Source organism: Metopolophium dirhodum, chromosome 4, assembly GCF_019925205.1.
Source record: "Metopolophium dirhodum isolate CAU chromosome 4, ASM1992520v1, whole genome shotgun sequence".
Classification (NCBI taxonomy): domain Eukaryota; kingdom Metazoa; phylum Arthropoda; class Insecta; order Hemiptera; family Aphididae; genus Metopolophium; species Metopolophium dirhodum.
Window position 1 is genome coordinate 39094757 of NC_083563.1, and position 20744 is coordinate 39115500.

Sequence of the window (20744 nt, forward strand, 5' to 3'; positions counted from 1 at the left end):
TAATGTTCGCGAATTTGGTCCTTGGACGGAATTGGGGAACCCATTAGACGGAAAAAATAAAAATAGATCTAAGAACTGAATTATTCTTGCATCAACCATGTATGTGTGTGTGTATAAAATATATAATATCATATGTAATCAGACCTTATCTAGAGCATTATTTCTTATTTCTCTGGGATGTTGATGTTTGATACTGCCTTGGCAAGGATGGAGTAGTAGAAGTGAATTTAAAATCGATCTTATTGTTTTGATATTTTATGATTTATGATACTATACAATTGAATAACGAGAAAATAATTGTATGTCATGATCATCTTACTTTCAATAATAATTTAATTAATTATCACTTTGATATTTTATTCAATCCAAATTCGAGTTCTACATTCAACTGCTGTTTACTTTAAAGGTTATATAGTATTGTAAGTCATATTTTATGTATTTCGTTATTTCGATTATATTGCTCCCAAACATGTAATAATTGTAAAAAAAGTATATTTGTTGTCTTGTCTTTTTTTTTATCTTGTGTTTTTTCATACGTTATTGATAAATTAATAAACATTTTCCACTCAACGTCAAATCTATAAATTAATGTTATATAATAATACTTTATAAATACTTTGTCAGTATCAAAACAGCTGTCAATATCAACGATCATAACGACGCCGGAAATAATGGTGGCTTTCTGGATCCTAACGGTAGTGTGGCGACCAACTATATTATAATAATATTATAATACGAATTTTAAAATTTCATAAACGTCATGATAAACAAATTTATCCATCGACGGACTATGACTTGTTGTAAACAACAATATTATATGATGAATCAAGAGTTTTTCGGGTGCGTTCCATCATCATAATTTATCATGCTCAAAAATTTCATCGTAACCGGCGCCAACCTATGCGTACCACCCGTAGCGTGTTACCGTCGCATACGTTAATTCCTTTTTACTTTTTCTTTCCAACATCGACTACTGTTGTATTACATAGTCAGACGAAGGTATACGGTAGCCAGCCTCTCTCTGTGGATCGGCCACACGCGATGTAACAGGAACATTTTAAGATTTGTCAAAATGTGACATTCGGTGTATGTTGTAGTACCCGCATTACGATGTACCAACTCACCAACAAATTTTTAATTCGTGAATTTCAAAAATAATTATGATTATAATTGTTTTGGCCCCATACAACTTTTTCTCATATTTGTGATTTATCGTCATAAGTTATGACTCATAACGTTACAATTTTGCGTTACCTTGATATGCACCTAGGTTATCCCTAGCAACCGATATATAATCACGTTACCATAGTAACCAAAAAAATAAACATATCCACAAAATCTTTTTGTAGGTAATCAGATATTTCATATAGTTTCACCCTAGTGACAGTGGCGTATTTAGGGGGGGGGGGGGTACGAGGGTCAATCCTCAATGGGGCGCCGTTGCTTGAGGTTAAATTGTTTTCAAAGTGAAATTATAACAACAAAAAAATTATTTATTTTTTATTTTATAGGATTTGTTGAGAAATTATATTAGTGTGACCTGTATCTTTCTTATTATATTTTTAACATTTATTTTCTATACATATATTATCTATGTATGTATATTATAATGTATTTTATTATATTGTCATATGTACAATTTAGAAAAAAAGGCTAAAATCTAAAATTATAATTTGTTTTATTTGATTATAAAGGTTGACTTTTTTACTAGGAATAAATTGAGTGGTAATGGTAAAATAAAAGTGTTCTCTAAATTAGTGGAAGCATAAATGCAATAAGTGGAAAATATACATTGTGGGTTATCATTTTTAACTGAGAGAAAAAGTAAATTGTCTAATTAGAGGGGGCTTAAAAATGTTTTGTGACAATAAGTTAAAGGAAACTGAGAAAAAAAGTGGTGGCAAAATGTGTGTACCTAGGGCGCCCAAATCGTAAATACGCTTCTTGCCTAGTGGCCGATGCACAATTTAATTACAATACCATAGTAACTTCGTTAATTAAAATAATATAACCTATATAATATATAGAAATCAATGTTTGTCTGTCTATCCTTTTTGCATTCCTAAACGACCGGACCGATTGCGACTAAATTTGGTACAGAAATAGATTAAACCTATGGAAAGAAGATTTAAAAAGGGTAAATTGGAGGTGCTCAAACGGGTATTTTGCAGAGAAAATATCAAATAGGTACCTATTATAGCACGCTACGTTTATTACAGATTTTTATGTTTTAACATAGATATGTTTTTGGGTTGAGTACAATTTTTTTCTAACCGATTTTTCCGAGGCTGATCATTGCAACGCTTTGTTTATTGCTATAGAATCAACAATGAATAAAAAAAAAAAATTATCAATTCCTAATAAAATGTAGCATGATACTAGATATTTTTCCACTGCAATATACCTTAAAACATATACCTATGTAATATATATGATTCAGCAATTTTTCTTCCTTAGAATATCTGCTTTGGTTTTACATTTAAAACATAAAGTTTTGTTGTGTGAACGATAAGACTTATTTTTTTTTTTGATTTTATTTATTTATTAATTATTATTTTATTACAATTTATTATTTATACATTATTTTAACAAATTAAAAACTGACAATTGTATTAAATATTTAATAATTATTTTACTATTATTTCGTATTATTTGGTTTATTATAATTATATTTTATTATTTTATATTGCTTATTATAGAATTTTACATGTACCTACTGGATATTTATTAGGTTTATGGTAAAATTAATACATTTGAAAACGTTGCATACAATTGTATACGCATTACGCAATCGTGTTTATTATTTTTTCTTAAACGTATTTCTTATTTTCTTGCTTAATAATGTTAATTGTTATAACTTTAAAAATATATTTTGCGGAGTTATGGTTTTCCAAAAAATGTGTGTTGTGGACTTACGGTGCTATTTTATAAAATGGCGGCGATTCGTTCGCAGTTACAGTGCTCCCTTTTTTAACACATCTACAAACATACGCAATCATGTTGCCAAAAAGAATTAACGTATACGTATCGTGTTATACCCTCCGGGAACAAGTGACACCGGCTGGTGCTTGCCCTCAGAACAAGTTAGTGACTGAGACCAACTACCGCGACAACCAGGCCCCAGAATGAACTTATATTTAGTATGAACTAACACTTAAAATTACCAATATGTATATAATTAGTAAATTATACATTTAACGTACATTATATTATCATAATAATAGTGAATTTATTATATAATGGGTATGTTATTGCATATTATATTCGACAAGTTAAATTATATATTATATAGTTGCAATATTTACTGTAATTTGTATTATTTACATTTTACATCATATGCAGCATATTATATGCTTCAACTTTCAAGCATTGATTTATAATAATAATAATATACTATTACATATATTATTATACCTAATATCAATGATATTCATATATATTACATAATTGTGTTATTCGAATCATATTATGCTATAATATACTTTTTAAAATACTGTATGTGATTGTGTTTGTTTCAGCCTCTAAATATCTGCCAACGTAAAATATAATTTATTTAAAAAGCGGTTGCCTTTAACAAAAAATAATGAATTACAGAAATTCCAATATCACATCAAATTCTGATGTTGTACATGCCTAACCTACACAGTTATATGTACTTGAGTCTAAGCTATATAATATACTTTGAAAGTATGAAGGGAAATTATAAACAATAACGAATACTTCGTTTACAGTTGAAAATAACTGTACCTACATTTACACGAAATGTATAATTCACGAGCGCATGCATATTTAACAGTTACTAATAATGTTTTGTATACTTTTTATTAGACTGATACGGAAAAGGAAAACTAGATTGGTAGATGGTTTAAACAGTTGCTAGGTATCTAATATTTATTTTTCCATTTTGTATTTTTACATGAAGTTCCATACTCGCAATATAGAGAGACTACGTTCGCTGGTCCTGGATCTCGGTTACAACATTTAAAGTATTTACAGTATTTTGTCTGTTTGGCTTTTCGGTGCACCTATTATTAATATTCTACAAAATTATTTCAAGTCTTGCATTAGCATATTTTTAATCGTTCGTCCAGTTTTATGTCTTACCTTAATATATTTACACGATCATCGATCGTGTATAGTTTAATCACGAAATCAAAATACAAATATTTCTAAATACTTTTAATCGGTTGCGCATTGTAAAATCGTTGCACAGATATTCCATCCGTTGAATAATCAAATATGTATATGCATATTTTGGTCTTTGTCAACTGAAGTGGTGCACCACACATTTATTGAATTACTGCAGTGCGATCATAACTATTATAATAGTACTAATAATATGCATTAAATTATAGCCAACTCATTATGGACTATAATACTTAACTGATTCTGATTATATTATGAGAACTGATATTATTATGAATGCAAACGATCATGAGTCATATAATATTATAGAAAGAAAAACGCGGTAAAATAAAAATCATACTGCGATAAAAACATGTTATCTATTCTGCTGTTGCAGTTTAATATGGCATAAGTGCGTGGGTCTTAGCACTTTTAAACGCTGAAAGTGTGTACACACATCCATATATTGTATATATATATTTATATATACCACTCGTGAACTATATTATATACCTATATAGTATATATATATATATATATATATATAGGTACATAATATTATAATATAACACAGTAATTTATTACTCTATAACGATTCACAGTAAATACGTATAATAATAATATTACTTGATATTACCTACATGTATTATGTATGTAAGTATATATATTCACGGTACGAAAAACACGGTTATTTACTTATAATATGTTCTTTTCGTCCGTAATGGAAACTCGAATTTTGAGCGTTTTTTAAATGACACAGTAATAATAATAATATTACTATATGTTGATGCCACTACCTACATATAATATAACGTTTTAGTGTTTTGTTTATGCATTTACAAACCTCATGGGTTTTCTACGAATAATCGTCAAAAGTTTATGTTTTCGCAAATCGACAAGTTTTCGTATATCGCTCGTTGTCTTAAACCGGCTCACTGACTACTCTTTTCAACATAAGTACTACAATAATATTGAAAAATATAGTTTTTTTTCGTCAAACGCCAATGGACGTTGTTTTGAGGGTTGATTCATTATTTTATATTGATCTAAAAACAACCACAGACCTTATACTCATTATAGGTCAGCTCAGCGAATTTAAATCGGACCCAGGGCGCTGATGTTGCACAGAGTGGGCCAAGGGAATAAGGACAATAAGGTATGCAACCAGATGAACATAGCTATCGGGGTATTTTAGACCTGCTACCATTTTGCTTATATTTTCTGGCAGGGAAATAATAGTGACATTTCAAGTTTTAGAAATAAAATCGAGCATTTAATTATGATGTCCATCATCTTGTTCGTAGCACGTATCAAGTAGGTCTAAACAGTTTTGAGAGAATACAGTGAAGCAAGACTTCGTCTCAACTGATGCAGTTTCTACTCGTTTGAATTCTCTACGTGAACACATGGTAAACGACACTCCCCCACTCAATAGTGGTAGGAAACTAGACGACATTAATGGACGGATCAAATCAGCTCTTCCGAATGCTTCTTTACTCCCATTCTGCGCTGAAAAAATCCGTTAATTTTGGGATCTATTCCCATGACCCACCTTGTATTATAAACTATAACTATATATTATAAAATATAAAAAAAAATACAGTAAAACCTTCTTATAACATACCCCCTACAATACAGACATTAATTATTAACAACAGTGAAAATGACAACGATCCCGGATAACCTATATCCAGCGTATCTGTTGGTCCCCCTAAAACAGAAAATACTTTATAACGGATAAATCATTTGGTACCGAGCAATAATTCCGTTATAAGGAAGGAAGTTTTACTTTATAAATTGTATATTCGTGCATCAGTCACTCAGTGACTTAATCGTGCTATTCACTCGTCTCACAACGCATATAATGATAGTAATATATTGTGTATCGATCTGTATCCCATATTTTTGCAGACGGAATATTTTCATATGCACCCACGTATTTTGAGCAATTGTATACAATACATATATTACAAAATGGTTATGATGTTTCTATAGTTTACTGTTTTTTAACTTCAAAATCAACTGAAACTTATGTACAAATGTGGCACACAATTATTAATTTATGTTTAAAATTGGTTGACATAGATTTGAAGTTCATTAAAGCATTCAAATTTTCATTTTTATTTTGAAAAAAGTGCTCACAATGCTATTAGATATTTTTCCCAAACTGCAAAGTTATGACCTGCAGATTTCATTTAGCCCTTTCTTGGTTCAGAAAACTTCAAAGTGACAATAATTTATTAAAAAACTATAGTTCAAAATCTGAATTATGTATTTGGTTGAAACAATTTTTCGCACTTGGATTTTTACCCTCAGAATATGTAGAAGATGGTTTTGCTTATTTAATTGAAAATAGCCCTGCTGATAATTTTGAATTTGTCGATTATATACTGAACAATTACATCTCATCAGATTCCGCTTTTCCACCGATTTTATGGGCAACTTAACCTTCAACAGAGGCAAGAACGACCAATGGGCCAGAATCTTTCCATAGCCACTATAATGCTCAGTTTTATAAATCTCATCCATCGATTCACCACCAAGTTATACATATTTTATTAGATATTAAAAGTAAATCTTATTTAAAAATATATATTATAAAACAACAAAATATTAACAAGCCTCGTAAAGAACAAGAAGAAAATATTATATTTCTAATTAATACGTGGAAAAAATATAATATTAATGAGATATCATTAAATGATTATTAATTATTGACATTAGGACCACATTTTTGTGCTAAAAAGTTATAAGAACTTGATTTTTTTATATTTTTTATGCGTTTATCCGGAGGTAATTGTGATGTATTACATTATAGTTATTTACTTTTGATTTTATGTATTACACTATTATTAATGTTGGGAAATTTTTTGAATTTGTATTGCGTATTATTTGTATATGTTTCATGTATATATTATAATATACTAAGTTTTAGTATTGTAACTAAATCATTAAAGATATTATAGGACAATTATTGTTAATTTCTCTAATTGATTCCAACAGTACAAAATATTTGTTTTGCACAATCTTGGTTGCGTTTGCTCAAATATTAAAGGTAAAAAGTGCAAAATCGTGTTGTGTTTTTTTCAGGTAAAAAGGTAAAAAATGCGCAATTGTGTTAATTATTACATTTTTCTTACATTATAATATTATTAAATTATTACCACAGAATATAATTAGGTATACAATATGAAAATATACAGCTCTAAGACATTCGACCGCGAAACGGCACAAAACAGGTGGCAAAGAGCCGACGGTAGTACAGATGTACAGTGCATGAAATACGTGAGGCAAACCTACACTAACTTGGTACAAACGACAATGGAGGATATTATGATAAACGGTTTCAGAATCCTGGCCGGACACAATAGTACCTGCGAAGAATTATTCGAAATGAACACCAGAAATGAATATTGACAAGTGACAAGTTAACTATGTGACACAGATACGAATTGTAGATTTTTCAAACATTCATGTACATGGCAACGAGATTTTTGTTGTTTGTGTAAATCTGAAAGTATCTAGATTTTTTATACGATAATTATTTATTAAAATTTTGTTTTTTAGTTATAATGTTCAATCAAGAATTCAAAACTAAAAGTTTTTTTATTGTTTAAATAAAATCTATGATTTGTACATTTGGAAAATAATACTAGATACCTATGACCCAAAAAAATTAGAATATACAAATCTAAATAGTTTGCTGTTTTAAAGGGTTATGCGGAGTTGCGGTGCACAGTGGGATATTTTCATATAAACCCAGTCAAAATATTATATTATAAAGATTAACCAACCGTTGAATTTTCTTTTTTCTCCATGAAATAGATGCGATAAAATCAAATCACACGCACATGGGTTACGCATATGTACAAATGCTTATTATTACAATATTTATAATAATGCATAGTTAAAAAAATCCTTTAATAATATGTTGATGATGTAACAGCTGAGGCGCAATATTAATCATAATTATACGCCCTAAAAAGTCTATGTCTATTATCTACCTACTAACCCTTATAGTTGCGTAGCGGCAACCTTTATAGCGGCAATGAAGATGTTCATATTATTATCTCTAATATACGGGATGGATATACCACACCCTTGTTTTGAGTATAAATTCAACGGTATAAAATTGATAGATACGAACGATGAGTTTGAGAACTTAAATAAAAATAAATACTTTTACACCACAAGCATATAACTTCATAAGAGATGGTTTATTATGATTGGTATAGTATCATGGTAATTAAAATAATATATGATATAAATTAAAACGATAGACATAGACACGGTGATCTGATAATGAGCTTTTAAAGATTTGTGCAACTCGTTTCAGCGCTGAAGATTTGTTTCACGACGATGGGCGAAATAAGGTTGTCAATTGTTTTCGATAATATTATAATTATATAATAATAATTCGTCTAATCGATTTTTACATACCACACTGCTATAAATAGTCACGTGCGTTTCGAAACGACATAGTACCGGCCCGAGGCATCATCCCGCCGAAACAATCAATATTGCAATTATTATTATTATTATTAAATATTATTATTATTATTGTATTACGGCGGAGGATTGAAAAAAAAAATAAATATTATATCTGACCACCTCCGTGCTGCAGCAGTTGTATTCCCCAATATAATATTATAATACTGTATATATACGTACGTATATTGTTTAAAATATATATATATATGAGTGTCATTAATCATAATAACGTTCGAGATCGGAATGTGCGCTGCGCGATCGTAATCGTACGCCGAGCGTGTGTGTTTTGATCTTCTACAGGCGAGCGACCGTTTTACCATAAACATTATATTATTATTGTACGCGTACGATGATGACGGGTCAGACGCGAGTCACGCCGCCCAAAACGAATAATAATAATAGTATTATTACGAGCTTATAATATTGGAATCCACCATGGGCCCGACATTATGTAGACCGTAGGTAAAGTGTTTTCACGCCAAAGCCCATAATACGATGGGTATAATAATAATTATAATATCGTTATTATAAATATTATAATATATACATCACACCGGCCGATGACAAATCTGGAGCGCGCGTTTTGTCGAAAATCTCACTCTCGGTCTATTTTCTCTGGTATTTTAATCGTGATGACCAGCTTTTGTAGTAGCTATTGATGTAGTTCGATTCTTAAAATGTGCTGTACGGGAAAAAGAAAGGAAACAACCGTAATCACTATATAATAATTGTACAATATTATACAGGGTGATTCGCCGAGGATGTTCAGTGTACACACCCAATTTTTGCACTAATAATGAAAATTATGATTTTGGAATAATTTTAAATATTATATTTTAAGAACATATTATATTCAAATAGTTTTTGAGATTTTTTGCACTACCTATGGTGGTACCGTAAACTACTGTTCTTCAAATCAAAACCCGTCTTTTTACTACAAATTATTTTTGAAAATGTTTGTCCTCAAGTAAATTGTTAAAGTAAGTCCTTAAAAATTGTTTTACGAAAATACAAACTAAACATAATATAAGATCTAGTGTTTACTATACTTGGACCATTTTTAGAAATAATAAACGTCTGATGGATATTAATATCGATTACTAAAATTTTTAAATCACCATAGCCCCCATATCTTCCAAACATATTATCATATCATATGGATCTATAATTATTATCGTTAAAAACTAAGTTAAAAAAATCAAACAGTAATCGTTCGAATTTTTATTTTTATGCGTTAATATTTTCAGAAAAACTATCTGCCACAAAATATTCAGTAATAAATGAGGGGTTCTTTTTTAAAAATAAAGATATTTTTATTTCCATAAGTAGTACAAAAAATCTCAAGAATTTGGTAATAGGTACATATGTATGTAGGTAGTCTTTAAGTATATTTTAAAACTAGAAAAAACAGATTTTGAACAACTGCATTATTGATGATAAGAGGGGGGGGGGGGGTGAGCATTTGTGTGGTGAATCACTCTGTATATTATACGATTTAGGCGTACTCGAGGCATCCGTTTCGAAACGCGCGTGCAGCCCGCCCGTAACACAATACATCACGATCCAGTCTTGCGGAGGAGAGTATCCCTGGAGGGTTATTATAATATAATATATAGAGACAGAGATAATTCGCGTGCAGTGTTACGCGTTGCTGTAGATAGTATTATATTTATATTATAGATATTTTATTAAAAAAAAAAAACATATTATATATAGACGAGAATTATAGATATTAATTATTATTATATTATTATATAGATACACGATCTACCTCGATATATTATATCTGGGCAAATTGTATAATCTCGCACGCGGATGACAATCCAACACTAATTATACCCATATGAACCGGTTTCGTCGTAGGTACCGACCGCCTTCAGTGGTGCATATTATACATAATAATATTACCGATACCTATATAATATTATATTATTATACGCAATATTGCAGCGTCGTAACTATATGTTATCCATAATAATAATATTATGCACACATGGCATATTGTTTTATGGTGTTGCGCCGAGGTAGCTTTATATAGGTAAATGCACATACCGTGCGAAATGCCAATAAACCCTTACCCGAGAATTGGTTCGGTTTTATTTTTTCAAAGTCTAATAATAATTATTATAACGTTTAGATTATCGTTATTATGAAAGTTTATCGCGGTGCTTATCGATAATAATAATATGTGGATTCCGCGAGACTGCGGCAGTGGTTTGAGGGGAAACAAATATGGCAACAACACGCAGGCCTTTGCCACACAGTTATTAAGAATCCAATAGAAAGTCAATCAAATTCTAATTTAAAACCTATATATATATATATTACAAATACGTGTACATTGAATGGCGAATAATGATTGCTATATACGTGAACTGCAAATATTACTAATTGGGTACTCATTAAGATAGAGCAGACTTTTAAGTCAACATATAGAACTGTATCTGGTTTTCTACAATTTAAATTACCGTGATACAGATATAAGGTATATGTATAAAAATATGTAATTGTTTAAAAAAAGAAGAAAATCTAAGTACTCATCGCTCCATGACGTATGATATAAACTGTATTACGATTTACGTGTTTATTTAAACATTTTTATATACATACACAATTTATAATAGGTAAATATTATTTTACATTTGTTCTCATTCAGCTGTTATTACAATTATTTATATTATGTTTACTAAAGTATAAAAATAAAATCTTAAATGTATACTAAAAAATATAATGTACACCTATTCTATTATATAAATATTATAACTATCGATAGATGTGTATAAGAAAATATTAATTATATTCCTGCATATTATATAAAGTATAAACATTAAATAAAATAATAACTACAATAACATAGGAAATACCCTTTAAAATGATTAGTGCTCACATAAATGGTGAATGTTAGTTTTTCAAGTGTTTTTCAGTGTAAGACATTTTGTTAGTAGGTATACGAATTGAATACATTTATTGAAAATGAAAGTTTTCCAATCAAAAATGATGCCTATGGTTTTTATATAATTGACTTACTGACTTATTTAAAATAATAAAAAAAAAAACAACTAACTAGGTATAATAACTACACGTCATTTCAAAATAAAGTTACACTTAAGGAACTTTTAACATATTTTGTTGATAGTCATTTTGTGAACACATAATATAATTGAGATCGATATAAAATTAATTATTATGTATGACGCTTTATGCATAAGAATATATATTTGAAATTAATTATGGCACCAACATTAAAGTATAAAATAAAATATGAAAGTAAAAAACATTTGTAGTATGATTATATTTGAAAATGTTAATGGTAGACGATATGAATAAAATATTATTGAGCTTCCACAAAATCAATATAGTTTTATTATAAAATAGTTTACTTACAGTTTTGAAAAAAATAAGACATTTTAATGTTTAGTTTTACAACACGAAATATTGTGCCATCGAGTCTCAGTTGAATGATACATTCCTTAAATGGATTATACAAAACAGTACAATACATTTAATAGATTTGACTAGCTTGTTCTCAAGTTTATCGTTTTGATAATAGGATTTTAATATAGATTAATTTCTGCCAACAATGCAAGTATAGCCGAGCACGTTTTGACCCTAAAGCAAGCCACGAGCAGCAGATTTTTTTCATGGTATAAATCGACATTTCAAAATTACACAACTAATCATAATTAAAAATTGATCTATGCACATGCACACACAAACACTGAAACACACACACTCATACATGTACATTAAATGATATTACCAGTGTTTGTGTATACGCCGGGCTATTATCTTAATTAAATTCCTCATCGGTATTATAAAATATGTGTTACAAGGTGATCGGTAAGCGCTTTTGAAATTGGCGAATCGTTGAATTTAATAACAGGTTCATATAATAGTAATATCATCGAAAAAAAAATTACCACTCCTATTTGCAGAAAAGTGTAACGGTTTTTAACGCCATCGATATTATACGCTTATAGCTTAATAAAATTGAATGAGCTTCCGATTATATAATATAAATATAAAATATTGTATTGGGCAAGGACTAATCAATAATCAAGGTGACTCTTGAACGACTAAAACATGTGCAAACATATTATAAAAGTATTGTAAGGTCTCGTAAACGTGTTTTAAACATAATATACAATTATCATATTAACAGAAGGTATTGTATATATATATTATAGGTAATAGGTATTATAGGTGTATAGAAATATGTGTGCGAAGTGTGCTATCCGGATAAAAAAACGTAACGTCAAACCGGAACCGATATCGAACGTCTATAGTGATTTTTTACCATGGCGGGCAGTCGATACTCAATAGTTAAAAGACATGTCGTCCGTGGGCGAAAACGCCTCATCCATTTTTTCTAATTTTATCAAGTCGTCTTCGAAGGATACCTTAGAACTAAAAAAGAAAAGAAAACTATATAATATGTATTTCAAACGAACCACGCAGTATATTGTTTTAAGTGTACGTTATTATTATTATTATTATTATACAGGACTTCTTGAATATTTACTCAAGTTTAATTATCGAATTAGTCGAATTATTATTCACGGCCAGGACGGCGGCGGTGCAGGTTGCTTTCGGCGGTATGGCCTCGTACAGGCTGTTCTCCACGATCACGGTGGCGTTGTCCGCGATTTTGGATCTACATGGCACCGCCTCGGAGTTGATATTTCTGCGAAACATAAAAAAACACCACGCGCCGTTTGACAATAGAAAATCGGAATATTATATAATGCCGCTCTGATAATATATCGCGGCAATATTATGAATAAAAAAAATTATTTTATAATCACCCCGGGAATCGCACTCTATTGGACGTCAGGTTGGTTCTGTTGAAAGTAGTAATCCAGTTACTCTGACTCCTGTGAACGTTTGTTAAAAAAAAAAAAATAATAATAATAAATAAAAAACTGGTTTAAACTGACGTACAATGATATAATATTACATGTATACGCAATATGCACGCGGTACCTATAATAATATTATTACGTGGAGCAGACATGCGATAAATGGCCGAGTTATTATATTATGGCCTGTGCGTAGGTATAGGTACTCACATGTTTTCGATATCGTCTTTCAGCGGCGTCGTAGACGGACTCGAAATACACGACAAGTAACGTCCGTTCCTATGGCATATAAAATCGTAATATATTATGATGGTCGATAGACAGCGTTCGGTAATAAAATCAACAAAAGGTGGTTTGAACCGTTTTTATATATATTTTTAACACGATTGGTATACCTACTATGATTTAAACGCAAGGATATTACGCATAGTAATAATACATAAAATATTATGCAAAGCTGGGCATTAAAGAATTAAAAAGTTAAAGATAACTTATGAAAGTTATTTTATTTTAACTTTGTAACTTAACTAGTTACTTTCGGGTTTCCATTAACTTAACTACTAACTTAACTCAATTGTTTTTTAATTAACATGAAATAAATTGATTCGATTTTCATTTTAAGAAATTAAGTTAATTTATTTTATTTTGAATTATATTTTAATTTTAATTTTAATCGATTTCGTTTTAATGTCAACCAAATATTTTGGTAATGTTTGGTGTGATTTTTTTTTTTTTGTGATAAAAAACTTCAATAAAGTAGGTAATGTATTAAAAAAAAAAAAAAAACTTTACAAACTATGTATAGTTTTGAGTTGTTTAAAAAATAAAGTAGGATAGTGCTATATACAAAAAATTGTTTATTAACTTTTAACTTAACTAAGTTATGCAAAAATGTAACCAACTTTAAATTTGTTCTTATTAATTTATATAAACCCAACCGAGTTGAAAAAATCATTAACTGGCCCAGCTTTGAATTAGTATGTTAATATAATATTATCGCGTGTGCTCACTTGACGTATCCAAAATATAACAGACCCACAGCTACCATTGAAAGCATCAGGAAAAACATGGCGGCATACACTAAGGACATCACGGTGCTCGTTTCACTATTGGCACTCATATTGAATAATTGAGTAATACCCAAAATTTTGTCGTTCTGTCCTAGATTTCTGAAAAATAATATATGTGGTTATTATGCTTACCTATATTATAATATCATAATACTATCTAGGTGTACAAAAATTAATTTTAAATAAAAAGTTTAATCAATTAATAAACTTATTTTTTAAAAGTAGGGTGCTAATATTATAACGTTCACCCTTCACCAGCCCCCGTATTTCAATAAACCGTTTGTATACACCATAGAGTAAGTACTCTCGTAGGTAGTATTATCAAAAGTTGTTCCGACGAGATACCTAACCTAACGAGATAATAATATCTTATTATTTCTATAATCGTTTGTAATCGCAATTCGCAATGTTAGCTTTTTTAACGATCCCAAATCCGACTAAACAAATATTTTGAAAGTGGCGCTAATTAAAAGTAACGTACTAATTAATTTTTTTTAAATTTGTTGTTGCATAAATTATTTCCACTGACCTTTCCAATTCCGACGCCGGCACTACCGAACCGTCCGTGTTGTTCACTCCGTACACGGTCAACATTCTGTCGGTGCGCCATTGTCCGTCCATGAACGTGTTAATAACGTCGTTGGTGAGTGACATGACTTTGACGCCCGATATTTCGGACAGCTGCGATTCAACGGCTGCGTGGTCTTCGGTGATGCTGAAGTGGACGTTCACCCCGGACGATGTCCGAGAACGTTAGGAACTTCACCTGAAATAATCCGATCAAATTCCTATTTTAAGATCGTTTTATAATATTTGATAATCATTATATGCACAACGACACCAAGTTATCCTCAAGTTCTCGCATATTTTACCTTTCTATTTTTGGCCCCGACCATTAAGCCCTCCAAACGAAGCGACCGAATACTACCATGATTGTATGTATATTGTGATAAATATAAATCAATCCGACCGTGATGGCGTGGCAAAGGGGGTAGTCGAGAGGTGGTTTTTTATGAGTTTTTTTTTAAGTGGTGGTGGGTGAGTACAACCAATAGGTGATAATTTAGTATTAACTAGGTACACTAGGCATAATAACAACTTTATAGTAATAACTATGACAGGTCATTGCAGATATTACAGTGAATGCCTTTATTTTGATGTGTAGGGTGAATAAAACATCAATCTAGCCTCAGAAAAATGTCAAGTTCCCCATGTCACTGGATCTCGATGCTTACGGTAATGGCCATCGTGGATTCCATTCCGTCGGATTTGCCATCGTTGTCCTTGGCCACCACCACGAACGATTTGCTCACAGTGCTGTCGTCCACCAGGCTCGCACAGTATATTGTTCCGGTTTCCGAGTTAATGATAAAGTCATTAGCGTCGTTTCCTCTCAGCGAGTATTGTATTTTTCCGTGTTTTCCCGCGTCCTTGTCTGTCGCCTGAAAACAAAAATCGTCGAACTGTTTAAAAAAAAAAAAAAAAAATGTTTACACTCTACTTGTCTTATATTAGATATTTTGTAATAATATATTTTATGTCATTCCATTCGTCATCGTCATTGCACGTTCATATTGTATTATATTTTCATACGAAACGGCAAGACAACGATAAGTTTTATGATACTATGTAGGTACATTATAATATGTGTACCTTAGCATTATATTAGTGCATTTTTCACACCTTGTGCGTATTATATATATTTCTTAACTACAACAGACATATATTGTAAAAATTCATTTTTACTTTACTTGTATATACCTAATTTAAAGAAAGAATTCTTTTCTTCAGAGTAATTTGAGAAGTTTTGATCAGCAAGACATGTTTACACAATTTGTCTTCTCTGCAAATTATATTTGATAGAAAGTATGTACCATTTATAACGACCAAAAAATATATTATATGAGGAGTATAATGATTAAAAAACTTTTTGGACATTTTTGAACGGAATTCAATAAAAAAGTTTGACAAGAAAGAATAAACCTAGTTATATTATGAAATCTTGAAACCATTATTGGGTTTACAGTTGCCAAACACGAAAGCACAAATAATTTACGATATAGAACAAATATGAATGGGATGGTAAGCATTTTAATGTATAATACAATACAACTCTGTACAATGTTATGAAATATTAACTCAATCACTAAAACCAAAAAAAAAATAATTTTCATTAAAAAAAAGTCTTTGACAAACATTCACCGTCGGAATAGAAAAATACGCAAATAAGCAAAATAAATATTGTATTCTATTAAAACAAACCTATAAAGACTTGTGAACAATTTTCATAAATATTCACATCAAGTATAATATAGTTAGCTAAAAAAGTTTTTACATCATGATATTTTATGCATTCAATAATAATTTAAATAACAAATATATAATCAAGTTGGACAATATTTTGTTACAATGGTATACATTCCATACACATAATGTTCAAAAATAAATTTTTGAGAATTGTCTATTTGTCTATTACACACGTTTCCTTTAACCATTTACGAAGCACTTTTAATTACATTAATTAAATAGTATACGTTAAAAACATGTTGGTATTTACATGTTTATATAATTTGAATTTTTTTGTAGAACCTTATCCATTGCCCTGGATTTCTCAAGCTACCTAATTAATTTGTTATAATATATTATATTTTCTTAAGCAAGATCAAGTATATTCTAATTAATATTTTAATTTGGTAAGTACTACATAACGCATTTAGGATTTATATTAGTATTATTGTTATATTCTAACAATAAATTAATATGAAATAAAGTTACAATTGAATAATATTTTTTATTGGCATTTATCTTTTGTACTATATTGAAAATTACAGGAATGAAATAATTAAAAGACGATCCTCGAATATTATGCAAGGTATATCCACTAAATATCTGGTAAATACTATTATCCTGCAGTCAAATGATGGATAATATAATATATTAATATCATGGATTTATTTTGTATAGATACCTAGCGTAATATAATAATTCTTCAATATGTTATTTCAATATAAAGCTCATGACCGTGAATCCGGCAAGCCGATAAATATACGTTACATACACTCGTAATATATATAATTACGCATACAATTTAATATACTGCACTGGTGGTAACCTCCTATTGTGTTAACTGTATAATGTGCAACACAATAGGTATAAGTACCAACAGATCAGTTTTTGAACTGATTATATTCGAAATGTAACGTGTTATTGCGTGGGGTTTTCGGTAGTAAACCGTTAATTGAAATATTAAAGGTTTAACTATTTCAAGAACCGTAGGATTATAATATAATATTACATTAAAATGTATGACATTCAAATGTATCTGTACAGTTGTCTGTACGGTTGGACACAGAGACAGTGCAATTGAAGTATATATGTAGGGACCGTAAGATGATTACTTACAGTAGGAGGTATATTTTTTAACATTTTTTTTTTATACTTATAACCAATATTTGAATTTTAGTTAAGACTTAATTTAATAATATAATAGGTTTTTCTGCAAAATGTGACTACGGAAAATATAAGACATGGATGATGCTATTCATAAAAATTAAACCATAAAAGTAAAAAATATATCATACATTCTTGTACAGTTACAACTTTAAGTTTATATTTCATTTTTTTTTATTTTACTTCCAAGTTCTGAACACAAAAAACATACCCTTTTTAAGTACTTGCAGACTTCTTGAATACAAACAAGACGAGTTGTATAATGAAGTAAAATATAGCTGCACGTGTAATTTTTTTTCTTGTTTTTGTTTTGCCGTTATACGCAGAATTACAAAAATGGATAACTTAAGTCTTCATGCATTCCGCAGTATTTACTATGTTTTTAAAACATTAAGTCAACAATTGTAACAGTTGTGGCCTTGTGAGAGATATTATACTTACTCTATAGGTACTGTGAAAATCAATAAATGTGCGAATACGGAATAGGTAATGAAAAATAGCGTTCGTGATATTACGAATTCGTAGCAACACATTAGTAAAGTGTTCTACAATATAATTTACTGAAATGTAATATGCGAATGTTAAGATAATATGCAATGCCATAAATCAATAAGTCGAGTAAATCAATCTCTGTGGCAGCTATTAATATTTGTAGTTTTGTTACAAATAATATTGAATTAGCAATGAAACGAACCGACTGCTATAATGGAATGAGTTGATAATATGATAAAATCTATCGTTTATAACCACTTTAAAAACATTTCGTTATTCGTTATCATTATAGATCGGTGTTATTAGCCGTACGATATTGGAATTTTGAGAAAGTGTTAAATATTTCAATTGCTTTTTACACTGAGAATAATTCGACGTGTTTACGATAGTAAGTACAGTTTTTTGTATCGTGAAAATTTAATAAGTTATATCACTCTTTTTTTCTTGTCAAATAATGACTTGAATTTTTAATTTCATATTCTATAGTAACATTTTTCCCAAGTTTTTCGATACATAAATATCGAATTTTGAACAAGAACAAGTTATTTAGTAACTACTATCATAAGTATTTTATGTTCAAATGAGTCGTGGAGTACCATAACAAATCACCTTTTTAATAATATATAATATAATATAGGGTCCCCTAAATGCTGTGAGACAAAAATGTCCAGAATTGCATAAGAACTGACATTGTCATTACCATTCTAGTCACATGGAATTTGGAAGATCCTGTACATTATTATACATAATATACTTAGGTAAAATGTAAAACAGAAATCAATATTAGTGTTTACGATCGTCTTGCCGCCCATGTTTAAACACTTGTCTGAACGCGGAGTAGGTAGTAAATAACACTAAACCATAGAGTAATAATAATATAATATATCGGTCGTAATAATATTATCATCACAATATGGATACATGGGTGCAATCTATACAACACACATTATAAATGTGTGCGATCGTAGTATCGTACAACTACCTATATAATATATTATAATATTATAGGTTCGGTGTTAATTTATTGTTGTATATTTATTATATATACCTATATCTATATAATACATGTCGTGTATAAATCAATAAACACTGTTTGTCACTGTCAAAGGTCAAAAAGAAGAGGCAGACACCGATAAATGTTTACACTGCCGCGGACAATAATAATATGTAATAGTATAAATAACAACACAATATATTATTATATATAGGTGCATGGAAGACAATGGCTGCAACAACAATTATTAAATTGCGTGTTTACACACACACACACACACACATAATATATAATATTATAATATATACGTTCGTGCAGCAATACCTCCAGCGTATCTATATATAGTTTTCCTGTATAGTATATATTATGTATATATAATAATAATATATTATAGGTACCTCCACTGCTGCTGAATGCAGCGAAGGCAGCTTAAGCGACACGACTTTCTTCTCGTCGTCGGTCGATTAATCACAGTTCGACGAAAACAAAATAGTAGGTAATAACAATAATAAACGGACTAGACGCCGAAACGCGATTGCAAAAATAAAAAATTTTAAAATCGCGTCCGCCACGGGTGATTTCTACTGCGCTGCTCTGGGCTCTCGATAATTATAATAATATAATAAAAATAAAATAATGATATTCTGATGTATATAACAACTATATTCCTACGATACATGCGTTATAATAATGTTAACATATTATTTTATACGGTGTCGAGCACTAGCGGACTTGTGCAGTTGAGAATATACGTATCATAGCAGCTGCAGGTACTTACTCATATTGCTGTTAGGACGTTATATTTTGTGGTTATGCGCGCGACTGTTTAAAACTAATCATTTTGACTACCGCCGCCGCCGCCGCCGCTGGGGCGATATTTTTTCATAATAACAGTGGGTATGGGAAACACGAGGTACCTATAGTATGCGATTTTATAATAATATAACTCGACCCGAACCTGCATGCTTCGGCCATGTAATAATCATCGTCATCGACGCCGTTGTCTATTTAAGGCGTCCATTTCGCCTTGAATGTCTGCGTGTACCTACTACCTACCTATATACTATTATAAACTAGACCGACTCAAACACCACAGCACGTCAAACACATTTTACGTTCTAATATACGACGTTATCTTATATATATATATATATTTAGTACAGCGACGTTTCCGATGTCCGGTCACAGTAAATTTATGTCGTGATCGACCTAGACCCCGCGCGCAATTTTAAACCACAACCGCGTCAATGTAGCAGGTATAGG

At 30.1% G+C, this 20744-nt stretch overlaps 1 protein-coding gene across 1 annotated transcript in view; it reads right to left on the reverse strand.

The window, feature by feature from the left end:
- Window positions 1-11169: 11169 nt before the first annotated feature.
- Window positions 11170-20744, reverse strand: part of LOC132942587 (uncharacterized) — a 31634-nt gene continuing 22059 nt past the window's right edge. Inside the window, 8 exon segments of the mRNA XM_061011137.1 lie at window positions 11170-13023; window positions 13139-13300; window positions 13422-13490; window positions 13686-13754; window positions 14486-14644; window positions 15075-15277; window positions 15279-15311; window positions 15781-15987. Of these exon segments, the coding sequence (XP_060867120.1) occupies window positions 12933-13023; window positions 13139-13300; window positions 13422-13490; window positions 13686-13754; window positions 14486-14644; window positions 15075-15277; window positions 15279-15311; window positions 15781-15987 (993 nt within the window). The 3' untranslated portion in view covers window positions 11170-12932.